The sequence below is a fragment of the Triturus cristatus genome, chromosome 3_2 (assembly GCF_964204655.1).
Source record: "Triturus cristatus chromosome 3_2, aTriCri1.1, whole genome shotgun sequence".
Taxonomy (NCBI): Eukaryota; Metazoa; Chordata; class Amphibia; order Caudata; family Salamandridae; genus Triturus; species Triturus cristatus.
In genome coordinates, this window is record NC_140584.1 from 492,074,547 (window position 1) to 492,090,960 (window position 16,414).

At 50.1% G+C, this 16,414-nt stretch overlaps 1 protein-coding gene across 1 annotated transcript in view; it reads left to right on the forward strand.

Annotated features, from left to right (window-relative positions):
• IPO7 (importin 7) overlaps window positions 1–16,414 on the forward strand; it is a 275,583-nt gene that overhangs the window by 87,603 nt on the left and 171,566 nt on the right. Inside the window, exon 16 of the mRNA XM_085648158.1 lies at window positions 313–441. Coding sequence (XP_085504284.1) covers window positions 313–441 — 129 coding nt within the window. The remainder of the gene's footprint in view (window positions 1–312; window positions 442–16,414) is intronic.

A 16,414-nucleotide genomic window follows, 5' to 3' on the forward strand; every position in this document is an offset into this window, starting at 1 on the left:
CTGTTTGAGCCTGGAGTAGTGTTCTAATTTCTTTGGCATATTGTAGCTCAAGCAGCAAACCCTTAGCATAGCAGATGGAGATGTGTAGCTGACTACATATCTGGGTTGTGTTGGATATATGTTGGGAGCTTTATGTACCTTTGGGTGTTCTTTTCTTACCCAACGTACCTTTTGGGGGGGCATCTGCTCGTTTTTGCTGCAGTTGGTGTAATAATCTTGGTCTTCATCCCCAGTAATTGCGCAAACTTAAAGTTGGTACAGCTTCACCTGACCTTGAACTGTGTGAAAAAAATAAATGTTTCTCTTGCATAGGCTATGACCTTTAACCAAGTCATTCAGACTGGACCTGATGAAGAGGGCAGTGATGACAAGGCTGTGACTGCTATGGGAATCCTGAATACTATTGACACACTGCTCAGTGTGGTTGAAGATCACAAAGAGGTTTGATTTTTATTTTTTATTTTTTTACTATTAACGTTTGAAGCCAATTATATTCCTACTATGAAACTCAGACTAAACGATTTCCATAAAGATGTATGTATATTGCGGTTGTGAAACACATTGCACCTTTGCAGTTTTCTGTTGATTTTCCTAAAACGTCTTCCTCTGAGCAGCTCCTGTGAAGGCAGAGTTTATCTACACAGATAGTAACTAGAGGTGTGAAATAAATTCCGCTTTGTGTTTTTTAGTTGGCAGAGTAGAGTTCTGGCCAAATCCCTCCAACCGCTGTGTGGGGGAGTTTTTTCTCTCGTGCAGCTCACCACAGATAAGTTGGTCAGTGCAATATGGCATTCCCTAGCGTGATTTTCAGTCACTGAGAACACCAGCAAGATTTCCAGAACGTGGAGGGGTCGCAACTGTTCATGTTCAAAATACTGCAGCTTGAGTAGAAAATCTATTTAGGTGGCAGCAAAGTCCACTTAAGCAGCTCCGTATGGCGGCGCGATGTTGTGCTGTTGGCGCTGATTCAGCTTGTAATGAGCTCCTTGCTGTAAAAATCGGCACGAGCAGCAATATGTGCCTAATTCCACCGATTGCTGGAACGCTGCAGAATCTCAGTTTCAATCCATGGAATTCCGGAGTTACATAAACTCGGAATTCCATTCACTCCTAATGTATATCTGAAAAGAGATGGGTGTTTGAAACAAGCAAGTAGCTGTATCGAGTCAGACTAGCTTGGTGTCAGTTGGCAGGCAGGCAAACTTTAAGTAAATGGAACACAATAGCTTTCTCTGTTTATATGGATCTGAAAACGGTTTGGTTTGATATTCATTGTTTTTGACTAATATAAAGAATTATCTTCAAGGTGTAAGATTTATCCGATTAGGCTAAAAACAAATAAGGTCTTGGTGTTGACATGTGTAACTGTGCACGTTTGACTTCACTGAACGATTTGTTTCACTGCTTTTTTTTCTTGTGCATATTTAGGAAAGTACTTGGGTAGCATACACTGAATTGTTGCTCCATGTTACATAGCAAACTTTTTTTTCGTTGGTCAAACCAACTCTGGCAGCACAGAGCCAAAAGGAATAGTGGAAGGTAAGACTTCCTCAAACAATTCTTTTTATTTTTTTCATTTTATCAAATCCTGGACTTATGAATTATTCTGAAGTCCCAAAAACCTTCTCAGACTTGTAAATTATATCTCGAAATAGTCAACGGTTTGACTACCAACCTATGAAAGCTCGCTTTCAGAGTTCAGTTCTACTTTCATGGTAAGTTAGGTGTAAATCCTTTCCATAAACATCTTAATTCAATTACGATTACAAACTGTTTTCTTTTACCGTTCATTGATCTCACGATTAAGGTTATTGAAGGCAAACTAAGAATTTGTTTATATTGTAAACCCACTGAACGTAACACTTTGCCATGTTACTATAGTAACGACCATAGAAGACTTAAATAAAATGGATGTTTTTTTTATATCTGTAGAAATAGAAAATGAAAGGCAAACTGTTTTACAGAAGCCGCTGTTAATTGGCTTTTTATTTTGTTTACTTATTTTTGACACCTTGTTTAAAAATCATAGTGCATGGCATTCATATGAGACACTACTGACCCCACACAATAGTGGAGAACCTTCGCGTTCCTTCCGTTACCACCTTTATTCCTTGGTATAAAAGTTAACCAGAATTATCATAAAAGCATTGGTCACTTTGGATGTTGAAATTGCTCTATTTTGTACCACACTATGCCAATCGAGGCGTTAAAGTATGGCATTAGCCACTCCTACCATTACCATATGTAGCAACTGCTACTCATCTAATGTCTGACACCATTTAGTGTCCTTGTTATCTTTCTTACGTTGGCCAAATCAGAAAGAAAGCTCAACCTAGTCTGCAGCGCAAGCAGGATATGTCTTAACAATGTCCATTTAGTATCGCACTGTATTGCCTTTGATCACGTAGAGGCAGATCGTGGGTCACAAGTAATTTATCGTATCACATGTCTCTGAAGGATGGTGACCTACAGTTAATATTAGCCAAACGCCAATGTCATTGGAAAAACGGATGTAACTCTGCTATAAATGGTTTAAATGATGTGGAAAAAAGGCATTCTATGGTCTTTATCTAAGCTTTTGATTTCAACTTCAGAGTGTGAGCTCATTCTGGACAGTATGCCTCTTAACAAGATGCGTCTCACTTTTTTCCTTTTTATTTGTCTATTGCTTTCACTCCCGCCTACTCCCTCCCCCAAAGATTCCTCAAGACTATCACTTTATTTACTTTACTTTTTTTTTATCCTACGTTGACCTCTCTTTTGTGAAACTTCGTGTTTGACCACTATTTTTTTTTTTTTTACTTATCCATTTAAACTTGTGATCGTATGTTGGCTTTTCAATCAATGTTATAAGCTGGACTGGAAGCTCATGCTCCAAGCTTCAATCCATAGCGACTCAAACATATGCCAGCCATTTAACGATTTTTGCCAATTGCAGCCTTCCTTGGAGTACACACTTCTGATACCTTGGTTAGGCCTTTGTTAATTATTTTCTCTCAGCTACTCCAAAAACCACAGGCTGAGCTTCATTCCTTACTGGGCTGCTAGGCAGCTGTTTCCTTAAGCAGCGGTTCCTTCCTTTCCACAATGAAGCTGTTTGACCAGTCATTGAACTCCTTTTTCTTTTTCCATTCTATTTTTTTTTTTTTTGTGTGCTTTTTCCCAACCGGGCAGGCCAGTTCCCATTGAAATGTGTATTTTGCTCCTCATTGCATGCTTTGAGACCCTGCTTTCAGCAGACTCCTTAATCCCTACCCTTCTAGCATGTCAACGTTTTGTCCATGGCGCCCAATTTAGGCCTTTCAAGTCTTGGTTAAGTTTTTGAGGTTTCGCAGTTAAGTTTGTGATAATTTCAAGTGCCTTTCGTTGCAACCTTCTTGTTGGTTCTATTTAATTTACAGCTTTACTCCTACGTACAATTCTGAACCCCTGGCCATTTCCCTTAAACCCCCTACCCCCACAGCTATCCCATGTTCTCCAAAAAGAAATAACCATTTGAGGGTCTACCGCGTGTCTCATAAATTTGACTCCAAATTATTTGATAAGCTGAGCCAAAGGGCATATGTACAAATTAGGCTTGGCTCAAGGAAGAGCCTTTACACCCTGCCTCAAGGCCTTGAACTATGATCTGAATAGAGGGAGTTGGACAGCCTGATATCCATTCTCCAAATAAGCCTGAAGGGTTAATTCCAAATGCCTACCTCAGCCAGCCTTAAAAACAATGTCAATTGACAGCGTTGAAGGTGGCAGGCACGTCAAGCAGCTTGAATGGTGCTAAATGGCCATTGTCTGCTGACACTTGAAACATGTTTAAGATGGATACTAAGGCCTTTTCTGCCCAGTGCACAGCGCAAAATCCAGAGTGCAGTGGATCCCAGATGCTACACGGTTTCAGAAATCTAGGAGATCTGCCTGTTGTGTCCAGTATTTTCAGAGAAAAGCAGCAAGGAGCTAGGGCAGAAATTGCTTAAAATGAAGGAGTCTGCACAGCCATTTTACACTTATATTTTTCAGTCTTTACTGAGACTGATTTATTGCAAATGTTCATAAGAGGATTTGCCAGACAAGGTAGCTACCGTATTTCAGACCCAGGAGGATTGGCTTAAGAGGTGAGGCACAAGTAAGTTTGCCACATCTAAAAACAACTTGAAAAAACTGTTCAAAGCTGGGGAGCATAAGCATCTCTGCTTCGTAAGGCAAGCTGCATTGTAGATCTTGGAGTACTAATGACATTGAGAGATAGGAAGATTGACTATTAGGTATGTCCAAATCTTGGAGTTTTTCTCCAAAAAAGAAATTGCTGCCTTTGCTCAAAGGTCTGATTAGTGCAAAGAGTAGAACACAAAAATTGTACAACTGAGGTGATCTCCAAGATGTTACAAGCTCCAGGAATCCAGTTTGCAAAAACATTATGAGGTGGGTAAGAGGGGCTGACAGTCTTTTTGTAATCTGTTAATGCCTCCTGTAGGAAAGTGCCCCCTTTAAATCAAGCTGAGCATCGCACATGCGCTGCTTTGGAAGGCATGCTGTCTGGTCGGGGAGCTTAGGCCACGCCCACCACTTTCCATTTGTTCTGTTGTGCCTTTCTCAATTACTTTCTTAATTGTAAGACGTTGGTCTTTGGCCCACCTTTAGGTGTGTTTACTTTGTGGCGACCACCCATTTTAAATGTCCCCTGAAACACGATGTGTTAATTGTTTATCTGAAAGACACGTTCGTGATAGATTCCTTACCTTAAAATATCCCCAGGCGTCAGACTGGATCCGGAAAGTTTCAGTCAGCAGTACCCCTGCGCGTCTTTAGGGGTTGTCGTGCGGCTCCGCGTATGTCGCTGGCGTCATAGGTGCTGAGATGTCGTCGAAGCTACTTAGATGCACCCACGCGCGCTAACGTCAGTTCTTTCTTTTGCGTCGGCAAGCGCAGATCCGAGAGCGGTACCCCTAGTTAATAATTGATTTCTGAGAACTTGTTTCTCTTGTTTTGTCGAGTACTCTACCCCTGGTGCAGTAGGGATTCCCGGGTTGAAGTCCTGTAGGGCCTGCTGTCGGAACATGTCCGTGGCGGACCCGCACGACTTCTCTTCTGCTTGGGTCACGCCCATGAACCCGAGGCGTCCCCAGATTGTCGTGCCATGGCGCCGAAAGTTTTGCGGGAGCGATCCCGAAAGTTGTGGAGGTCCGACAATCTGTTCTGTGCCGCTCGAGGTACCGCTCCCGTGGGAGGTCTAGGGACTGGTCGCGAAGCCGACACCATTGCTCGTCCGATACGGGGACAGGTAAGTCACGGCGCCATAAGTCGAAGAAGCGACGTTGCTCTAAATCTACCCCATACCGGTTGCCGGTGGCGGGGCGGTTGGTCACTCCCCCGCGGCTCCGATGGAGCCTCTGTTGTTGCGGCCTACCTGCCCTTTCCAGGCATGCACGTGACTCCGGACGAAATACAGGTCTTCCTGTCGGCCATGGGTCGTTGGTTCGCCCCAACCGGTCCCTCCGGAGCGCCTTTGGGCCCGTTGGGTGTGTCTGCCCCCGTGCTGCCGCCTTTGGCCCAGGCTATGCCGGCACAATCCCCTGCAGCGGCGCCACCCTCGGCTCCAGGCACAACACCGGACTGTGTCGATCCTGAATTGGTCTACTACCCGCCCCCCCCTCCCCCGATCCGGGGGGGAGGGGGTTCGGGGGGGAAGAAGAGTTATTCCCGTTTTCCTAGGCCACTTCGTCCTTAATGGCCTCTCCACATCTGGTGGACGAAGGGGAGTACTGGGAGGGGTCTGAGGACCCTCTCGCAGCTCAATGCGAGGATGAATCGGACTGGGAGGGTGTGAGAAAGTGGCTCTGTATATACTGTTCCCAAATAGGTACAGTGTGTACAGAGTCCCCAGACTTTTGGCAGAGGTTAAAGTTAGATATAACCTTACACTCCAGTGGTAGCTTGGTTGAGTAGTAAGGCAGTATCCGAGGACAGTGTAAAGCATTTGTTGTACACACTCGGTCAGCAAATGGTCTCACACATTCAATAACTGAAGTCTAGGCCAATGGTTTATATAAAAAAATATATGGTTTTATTTTAGAACCAACAATAGGTATCAAAATATACTTTCTCAGAATGAGATGCTTTATATAAATACTCTTGCAATATGCAATTGACTTTTGTAGAAAGTTACAAGTGGTTGTAATAGGTAATACAATTCTAAACACAATAATGTATTGAGTTCAATGGAAATTTCATGTTTGCCACAGATACATTTTAGGATTACTTTTGGAATTCCAGGACTGGATCCTAGATTCAGTCCTGGGTCAGTACTTGGAATCAAGTGATAAAGTCGACTTAATTACTGTGATGATTTCTAGACAATATTTTGCTATTTTAAAAGTTGACACTTGGAAAATATTTCATAGAAAACAGTCAATCATTCCCTATGGCAGAATATTCAAGTTGCAGGTATAGTATTTTCTCGTTACTTTTGTAATCCGTTACTGGGTGCCTAGACTCAGTACTGGGACCTTTATCCAAAACAGGTAAGTAATTACGTTTTCAGATATTATACGATATTTAAAGAATATTTAAAGTTTGCAGAAATTGACAGAAGAAATTTCACAGAAAAGCAGTCAATGATTTCCTATGGTAGAAAATTGGGTTACTGGTAAGTACAGTTGTAAGTAGTTTTCAGAGTCAGTGCTGGGCACCAAGATCCAGCAATGGGAGCTCACCTAAGAGCAGGTGAGTATTTTTGTTTTCGTTACTCGGCTGATTTCTGGTGAATATTTTAAGTTTTGAAAAGTCCACACTTAGAAGAAATTTCAGGAAAAACCAGTCAATGTTACCCTATGGAGAAAATTGAGTTATCGGTTTAAAGGTAATTAAGGTTCTGGGCATAGACTCGGGGGGGGGGGGGGGGGGGGGGGGGGGGGTCTCCCAGGGTCAGGTAGGTACAGTTGGTTCACACTCAGCGGCACAAGGGCGGCCGGGTGCAGAGAGTTAGGCCCAATGTTATCCTATGAGGGGTAGGGGGGGGGCCTTGGTTGGTGGCTGCTCACTAGCGGGGTACGCGGCTGTGGGAGCTGGGCTCCTGGTCACTTACTCGGGGCAAGTGGGGAAGTAGATAGGTGTAGACGTAGATAGGTGTAGACATTGCACTGCCAGGGCCACTCGGGCGGCTGGGTGCAGGGGGCTTTTGAGCTTTCGGACGCTCAATTGATTTCAATGGAAAATCTCCGGTTTAGAAAGACTGCAAGCTCGGACGAGGATTCTTCAGGTGCCACCACCACTTCGAGCTGTAAGTTGGGTAGTTGGAGGATAGGTAAGTACCCCGGGATTGGGCACAGGGGGCCGCGGGGCGCCGGGTGGCCTTTTGGTGTCGGGAAATCTTACCCTCTGTTGATCGCGGGGGGGGGGGGGGGGGGGGGGGGGGGGGGCACCTGGCTCTGAGGCTGCAGGCTTCTTCAGGAGTGTCGAGGGAGGTCCTTGGGTGCCGGACTCGGGGTCACAGTCACCGTGGGGCCGTCATCGTGGTCTTTGTTCACTACGGCAGGGGCCAGGCTTGGCGAGTGCAGAGTGTGCTGGGTTCGCAGTTCCGGGCTGCTGCCAGGGATTGGAAGTAGATTTTGAATAGAGCCTCTACTCATGGGAGTCCCAGGGGGCTTGGAGTCAAAAGGTAGCCAGGTCCTCCAGGGTTTGTGAGGTTGCTGGCCACAAGAGATGCCGGGTTGGAGCAGGTTCAAGGGTCGACAGGCCGGTAGGGCTGGGGTCAAAGCAGTTGGTGTCTTCCTCTTCTTAGCAGCTGCAGGGCAGGTCTTCTTTCTTCTAGCTCTTTGGATTTTGGAATCTGGGGAAGGAAGGTTCAGGGTGCCCCTAAATACTAGATTTAGGGGCGTTACAGGTAGGTGAAGGGCAGGGACCAACGGGTTCCTGGGGTGGGTACACCCCCCATCCTGCCTCTCTCCTGTGGGAGGGGGGGCAGTAGCCTAGTCCTGCTTGGGCAGGGCTTCCCATCTTCAAGATGGCGAGAGCCCGGAGATGTGCTTCACCTCGCCTCCCCACCTGAGGGGTGGGGTTGGCAGGCTGGCACATCCCCTGTCCTTGTTTGGGGTTTCTGGCCAAGCTTCCTGCCAGAGTGGGGGGGTTGCAGTGACCTGGGAAAGCTCACAGACGGCATGCCTTTGAAGCTTTCCCCTGCCCATCCAGGGGTCCAGCAACAGGTCTGCTGTGTGGCAGCCTACGCAGCCTCAGAGCAGACGTGGATTGTAGGTTAGGTTTCAGGGGGCATCTCCAAGATGCCCTCTGGGGTGCTTGGTACATTAAGTCCCACACTGGCATCAGTGTGGGTTTAATGTGCTGAGAAGTTTGTTACTAAACTTCTCAGTCTTCAGTGTTGCCATTATGGTGCTGTGGAGTTTGTGTTTGACGAGCTCCCAGCACCATATACTCTTAAATGGCAGCACTGCACTTGCAGTGCCCAGGAATGGACCTGGGTACTGTAGGGGCAGAGGGCTCCTGTGCCCACACCATTTCCATAGGGCAGCCAGCTAGAGGGATGGCTGATTTATGCCATGGCAGTGTAGGTGGTGGGCAAGGCACACAGTGCCATGTCGACTTTGTTCTGTTTGTAAACAGACACTCAACCTGCAAGGGCAGTGTGTGTGTAAGGGTACATGGCCTCTAAGGGTGGCACAATGAGTGCTGCAGCCCTTAGAGGTCTTCCCTGGTCACAAGGCCCGGGGTACCATTTACCAGGGGCTGACATGTGGCCAGGTTTTGCCAATTTGTGTTTTGTGTTTTAGGGAAATAACATAGGCCCTGGGCACCTGATTGGCAGGAGTCCATGGCACCCTCAGTCAAAGTACATTCAGCAATTCAGCAACAAGTGGGGGCATACCATGCAAAAAAGATAGCATTTTTTCACAGGTATGGCTAGGGTATCTATTCTACGTTAAGGAATCTGCGGCTAGTAGTCTCTATCAGATGTACAAGTTACTTACCTTCAGTAACGATGTATCTGGTAGAGAAGATTCTAACCGCAGATTCCTTAACGACTCTCCCTTCCTCCCTGTTCTGCGAGGACCCTCTGCTTGTGTTTCTGCAGTCGCCTCACTCTCTGTGGCTTGTCTTCTGTGGGTGTACTCTTCGTTTTCTTCCAGTCGGACATTCCTCCAGCTGGTTTCTCTCAAGCGTTGGGGCCTCCTATTGCTTTTCCCTCTGTTAGTTTCTGATACCTACCCGGTCTCCTTCATTGGGGGTTCTTTTACCTGTCCCTCCTACTCCTTTCAGGGGATATGGCCCTCCTTGGCAGTGTAGTCTGCGGATGGATTACCTGTCCTTTGCCCTCCTACTCCTTTCAGGAGGTATGGCCATCCTTGACATGTAGCCTGGGGGTGGATTGCTGTTGCTCTTCTGTTCCGGGCTTGTGGCCCTTCCGTTTGTGGTTCCAGACCCTCTATCTTTCTGTCGCGGCGCTTTCACATGCTTGTGCCTCCAGGATGTCTCTTGCCTTGGCTTGCAAGGTGGTTCCACGGAGTGGTGCTTGCGCTTTTCTTGCTATGGCTTTGCTGCCCTGGCCTTCTGGTGCTTTACTGCCACCTCGGCTTGCACAGTTGTTCCTCAGAGTTGTGCTCTGCTCTTTTCCTGCCCTGGCCTGCTGTTGTCCCCTTCTGGTGCCTTTGTGCCACCTGGTGATTCTCACCTTTTTGTTTCTCTGGTTTTTTCGCACAGTTACCATGCTAGCCTCAGTTTTGTTGTGATGGCTCCGCGTTGTGGCGCGGAAAAGTTCTCCGAAGCAAACTAACCTCAGCGCACCAGGGTGGGGCTTATGTGACCTCGCTGACGTCACGCCCACGGAGGACGTCTGGCGGAGTTGCGTGGTACCGCCGCCCCCCCCCCTCTGGCGCGCAGAGATGCTGGGCAAGAAAGTTTTCCGGGTCCAGTCTCACACCTGGAGATAATTCTACATTAAGGAATCTGCGGCTAGAATCGTCTCTATTAGATAAATTGTTACCAAAGGTAAGTAACTTGTACTTCAGGACTCTATAGTAGTCGTACATTTGTTGTTTCAGTACCTTGAAAGAGTTGTAAGAGGTGTTGTAGTATGATACATTTTAAATCCTAGAAGTCCTAGTCATCTCACCACTGATTCCCCCGGATACCCCTTCTAGAGTCTTGAGAAGTTTTGATTATTGTCCAACCCTTTTACTCCCATCCCCTCTTAGCATCAAATAGCTAAACGAAGTATCTTTTGGCACAGTTGTAAATAAAGAAAATAAAAAAATTAACTAGGTCATTACTAGCCACATACTTCCAGTTATTAAGTTTGGACAGGCCTTATGCAGCACATTTTGTAATAGTATTACTTGATTATTTAGACATATCAACTAAAATGAAGGACTCTATATTTAATATGTTAATGCTTAAACAACGCCTTTAAGTACAGGGAAGTACATTTACTTAATAATCTCTAAGGTCCCAAATGTTAGACCTGTTGGCTATGCAAATGATTGTTGACATGGTCATCCCCACTTTTTGCCTGGTATTCAATGCAATTTTGACTGTGTGCACTGGGTTCCTGCTAACCAGGTCCTTAGTGCCAGATATCTTCCTAAAACTGTACAATTCCCCCAATTGTCAAGACCGTTGGCACCCTGCAAGTCCCTAGTAAATGGTGGTGCGGGTGGCTGTGTAGTAAAAGACTTGTGTGAGAAAGTGCCATCTTTCTTGCATGGTATGCCCCCACTTTTTGAAGAATTGCTGAATGTACTTTGACCGAGTGTGCCCTGGACTCCTGCCAATCGGGTGCCTAGGGCCTATGTTCCTTCCCTAAAGAACAAGTTACTTACCTTCGGTAACGATGTATCTGTAAGAAACATTAGTTAGTTAGATTCCTCACCTTAGAATATCCCCAGGCGTCAGACTGGATCCGGAAGATTTTTCGTCAGCAATACCCCTTGCGCGTTGCTAGGCGTCGTCTGCGGCTCCGCGTCCGTCGTCGGCGTCGTGCGCCGGGATGACGTCGTCGGAGTACTTAGACGCCGCCCTCGCGCGCTGACGTCAGTTCTTGTACATAGCCTTCCGCGCCAGGAACGCAGAGCCATGCAAAGACCGACACTGGTGCCAAAAATAAAATCTAGGGGCCTGAAAGGACAACCTTAACCCTAGATGTCAGTTCGCAGAACGGGGAGGATGGGAGGGTCGGTGAGGAATCTAACTAACTAATGTTTCTTACAGATACATCGTTACCGAAGGTAAGTAACTTGTTCATCTGAAAGAAACACGTTAGTTAGATTCCTCACCTTAGAATAGATACCCAAGCAATACCATCCCCGGTGGTGGGTCTGCGAACCAAGATCACACCAGAAAGTCCTGGAGGACAGAACGGCCAAAGAAGCCATCCCTCCGGACTTGGCTGTCAAGGCAATAATGCCTGGCAAACGTGTGTAGCGAAGCCCACGTCGCCGCCTGACAGATGTCCTGCAAAGGGACTCCCCGTCCCAAGGCAGTAGTAGCCGCCGTGGCCCGAGTAGAATGGGCGCGCAGCCCAACAGGAGGGTCCTTTTTAGCCAAGGAATAGCAAATTTTTATACACAAAACGACCCACCAAGAGATGGTTCGTTTGTGCACAGCTTTCCCCTTCTTAGCGCCCACGTACCCAACAAAAAGCTGGTCGTCCACCCGGAACTGTTTTGTGCGGTCCAGATAAAAGGAGAGCGCACGTTTTGGGTCCAGACGGTGGAGCCTCTCTTCCTCTTTGGAAGGATGCGGAGGCGGAAAGAAGGTGGGCAAGGTGACAGACTGCCCAAGGTGAAATGGAGTCACCACTTTAGGAAGAAAGGAGGGACGAGGCCGAAGGACAACCTTGTCCGGATGAACAGATAGAAAAGGAGGCTTTGAAGATAAAGCCTGGAGCTCACTCACCCGTCTAGCCGAGGTGATGGCTACCAGAAAAGCAGTCTTTAGAGTTAGAAGACGAAGAGGGCAATTGTGAAGAGGCTCGAAGGGAGCGCACATCAGGAATGTCAATACCAGATTCAAGTCCCACTGAGGCATTACAAAAGGGACAGGAGGGAACGTGTGTGTAATGCCTTTGAGAAAGCGTGTAACCACAGGGGACTTGAAAAGAGAAGGCTGATCAGGAAGCCGCAAGAAGGCGGAGATGGCAGCAAGATAACGTTTCAGGGTGCCCAGGGCAGAGCCCTGCCGGGCCAGAGAAAGAAGGAAGAGGAGAACCTCAGAAAGAGGGGCGGAAAGGGGATCCACAGCCTTTGCTGTGCACCATGCCACAAATTTGTTCCACCGGCAGGCGTATACCGACTTTGTGGAGGGACGCCTGGCTGCCAGAATGATATATCAGACTTCAGGAGGCAAGTCAAATGGCATCAACTGCCGCCGCTCAATCTCCACGCATGGAGGTGGAGGCTGGACAGGTTCGGGTGGAGGACCGTCCCCTGCTGCTGCGACAGAAGATCCTCCCGAAGGGGCAGACGTATCGGGGGATCGGTCAACATACTGAGTAGCTCGGGATACCAGTAGCTCGGGATACCAGTATCTTCGTGCCCAATCCGGAGCCACCAAGATGACGTGGGCCCGGTCGTGCCTGATCTTCTTCAGCACTCTGGGCAGAAGTAGTATAGGCGGAAAGGCGTACAACAGACCGCAACTCCACTCGTGACGAAAAGCGTCGCCGAGTGAGTGCCGCCTTGGAAATTCCAACGCGCAGAACTGCTGACATTGCGCGTTCTCTTCGGTGGCGAATAGATCTAACCAAGGCTCTCCCCACTGCTGAAAGAGGCCTTGCGCCACTTCGGAGTTCAGACGCCATTCGTGATCCATCATGCACCGGCGGCTGAGTTCGTCTGCTCTGGCGTTCAGAGAGCCCGCCAGATGTTGAACCACCAGGGTGACGCCCTGGTGTGCCAGCCATGTCCAGAGGCGCAGAGCCTCCTGACAAAGGGTCCACGACCCCACCCCGCCCTGTTTGTTGCAATACCACATGGCGGTGGTGTTGTCCGTGAACACCTGCACGACACTTCCCCTGACAGAGGGAAGGAAGGCTTTCAGTGCAAGCCGGATCGCTCTCAACTCCAACAGGTTGATGTGGAGACGAGACTCCGCCGGAGACCAGAGGCCTCTGATCTCCGCCTCTCCCATATGGCCACCCCATCCCAGGAGGGACGCATCCGTCACTACGACATGCTCTGGTTGGGGAAGGGAGAGGCTCTTGCCCTTGACCCACTCGCGGTCCGTGAGCCACCACTGCAACTGTCGTGCAGTGCCCTCCGAGATCAAGACATGGTCGGACAGGTTGCCGTGATGCTGGGCCCACTGAAACTTCAGGTCCCACTGCAGAGCCCGCATGCGCCGCCTGGCGTGATGCACTAGTAGGATGCAGGAGGCCATCAGCCCCAGAAGCCGCAACACTAGCCTGACCGAAACCCGGGATAGAGGCCGAAAGATGGGAATCGGGGCCCGTATATCCCGGACCCGCTGTTCCGGTGGATGGACCCGGAACTGCGCCGAATCGAGAACTGCTCCGATGAAGAGGAGCTTCTGAGAGGGACTCAGGTGTGACTTCGGCACGTTGATGGAAAACCCCAGCAAATGCAGGAGATCCGCCGTAGTCTGGAGGTGGGAGACGACTGCCTGGGGCGAGCCCGCCTTCAACAACCAGTCGTCGAGATAGGGGAAGACTGGAACCCCTGATCTGCGCAGATGAGCTGCGACCACCGCCATCACTTTCGTGAACACCCGAGGGGCACTGGTGAGGCCGAAGGGGAGCACGGTAAACTGAAAGTGCTCTTGGCCCACCGTGAACCGCAGGTAACGCCGGTGGGCCGGCAGGACGGGGATGTGGAAATATGCGTCCTGCAAGTCCAACGCTACCATCCAGTCTCCAGGGTCTAGGGCAGCTAAAACTTGAGCCAACGTTAGCATCTTGAACCTTTCCTTTCGGAGGAAGGCATTGACGTTCCGGAGGTCCAAGATAGGGCGTAGGCCCCCCTTGCCCTTCTTGGGAACCAGAAAGTAGTGGGAATAGCAACCACGACCTACTTCTGGACTCGGCACGCGCTCGACGGCCCCCTTGGCCAAGAGAGCCGAAACTTCCTCGCGGAGAAGATTCAAATGATCCCCCGAGATACGGTGGTGCTGCGGTGGCATGGCTGGAGGGGTCGTCTCGAAGGGGAGGGAGTAGCCCCTTCGGACGATTTGCAGCACCCACCTGTCCGATGTTATGGACCGCCAGTGGAGCAGGTGATGGCGAACTCTGCCGCCCACTGGCGTGGTATGGGCCTGAAAGCTCTGACTAGGAGGGCTTTGAGGCGGATGCTGCAGGGGTGGAAGTGGGCTGACCACGTCAGCCTCCATTCCCGCCACGGCGGAAGCCGCGACCGCGCGCAGGTTGGTTCTGCGGCTGGTGGCTTTGCGGACGTGAGGAGGCGCCCCTTCCTTGGCCACGAAAGGGGCGAAAAGCGGAGGTGTGCGCCCGCGGAGCCGAGAGGCCCAAGGACTTGGCCGTAGCCCGGGAGTCCTTAAAGAGGTTCAGCGCACTGTCCGCCTTCTCACCAAACAGGCGAGTGCCATCAAAGGGCATGTCCATGAGGGTGGTCTGGACATCCCCGGAAAATGACGTGGACCGCATCCAGGCGTGGCGGCGGAGCGCCACCGTGGTTGAAATCGCCCGACCCAGCGAGTCCGTGGTGTCAAGCCCACATCGTATGGCGTGCCGTGCTGCATCCCTCCCATCGGCCAAAGCCTGGGTAAGACGCGTCCGGACCTCCTCCGGACACAGGGGCAGCACATCCTCCACCGTATCCCACAGGGAATGGGAATAACGGTCCAAGAGACAGGCGGTATTTAAGGACCGCAGGCCCAAACTAAGGGACGAGAAAAGTTTCTTGCCAAACTGCTCGAGTCTCTTGGAATCCCGGTCCGGCGGAGCGGTCGGGAAGGAGGATTGGGAGGTAGAGGCCTGGATAACCAGACTCTCGGGGGTGGGGTGTTGGGACAGGAAACTGGGGTCGCCCGGAGCAGGGCGGTGGCGCCTGGCAACGTTCCTATCCACAGGAGGAACTGTGGAGGGATTGGACCAGGTGCCCTGCAGAACGTCAGTGAGGGCCTCGTTGAACGGCAGCAGAGGCTCAGTGGAGCTTGCTGAGGTTTGAAGCACCTCAGTGAGGATGTTAGTCCTCACAGCCACGGCAGGCAACTCGAGCCCAAGGGCCTCGGCCGCCTTGCGCAGCACCACAGAAAATGCTGCACCCTCCTCCGAAGCCACGGTCGGAGGAGAAGTGAATCCAGTGTCTGGCGAGGGGTAGGGCTCCGCGAGCGATCCTTGGACCTCCTCCTGGACCGGGATCGCGCACGACGCGGAGCCGAGTGGCGAAGCTCGAGAAGCTTGCGGGACCGCTCCCGCCTAGCCTTCGAAGTCAGGGCCTGACAGTCGTTGCACGACTCCGCGTCGTGGTCGGGGCCTAAGCAGTAGAGGCACCGGCGGTGGTGATCGGTCACCGACATCAGTCGATGACCATCCTCGCAAGCCTTGAACCCAGGCATCCTACCGGCACCAGATGTCGACAGACAAGGATCAAAAATGATCAAAAAAGATTTAGTCAAAAAAGACTAAAAGGGGTAGCTCTCCCGGATCTGCGCTTACTGGCGCGGAAAAAAGAACTGACGTCAGCGCGCGAGGGCGGCGTCTAAGTACTCCGACGTCATCCCGGCGCACGACGCCGACGACTGACGCGGAGCCGCAGACGACGCCTAGCGACGCGCAAGGGGTATTGCTGACGAAAAATCTTCCGGATCCAGTCTGACGCCTGGGGATATTCTAAGGTGAGGAATCTAACGTGTTTCTTTCAGATCAAAAACCTCAAAACCAAATTGGCATACCCTGGACACATGTCAGCCCCTGGTAAGTGGTACCGTAGGTACCCAGGGCCTTGTAACCAGAGAAGGCCTCGAAGTGCTGCAGCACTTTCGTGCCACCCTTAGAGGCCCTGTACCCTAACACACACACTGCCCTGGCAGGCTGAGTGTCTAGGTACAAGACAAAACAGACGACATGGCACACATCCCTGTGTACCATGCCCACAACCTACACTGCCCTGGCATACATCAGCCACCCCTCTAGCTGGTTGCCCTATGCCAGTGGTGTGGGCAGAGGCATGAGCCCTGTGCCCCTACAGTACCCAGGTCCATTCCTGGGCCCTGTAAGTGCAGTGCTGCCATTTAAGAGTACATGGTGCTGGGAGCTTGTCAAACGCTAACTCCACAGCACCATAATGGCCGCACTGAAGACTGAGGTTTGGTATCAAACTCCTCAGCACATTAAATCCACACTGATGCCAGTGTGGGATTTAATGTACCAAACACCACAGAGGGCATCTTAGAGGGGCCCCCTGAAACCTAACATACAATCCACGTCTGTTCTGAG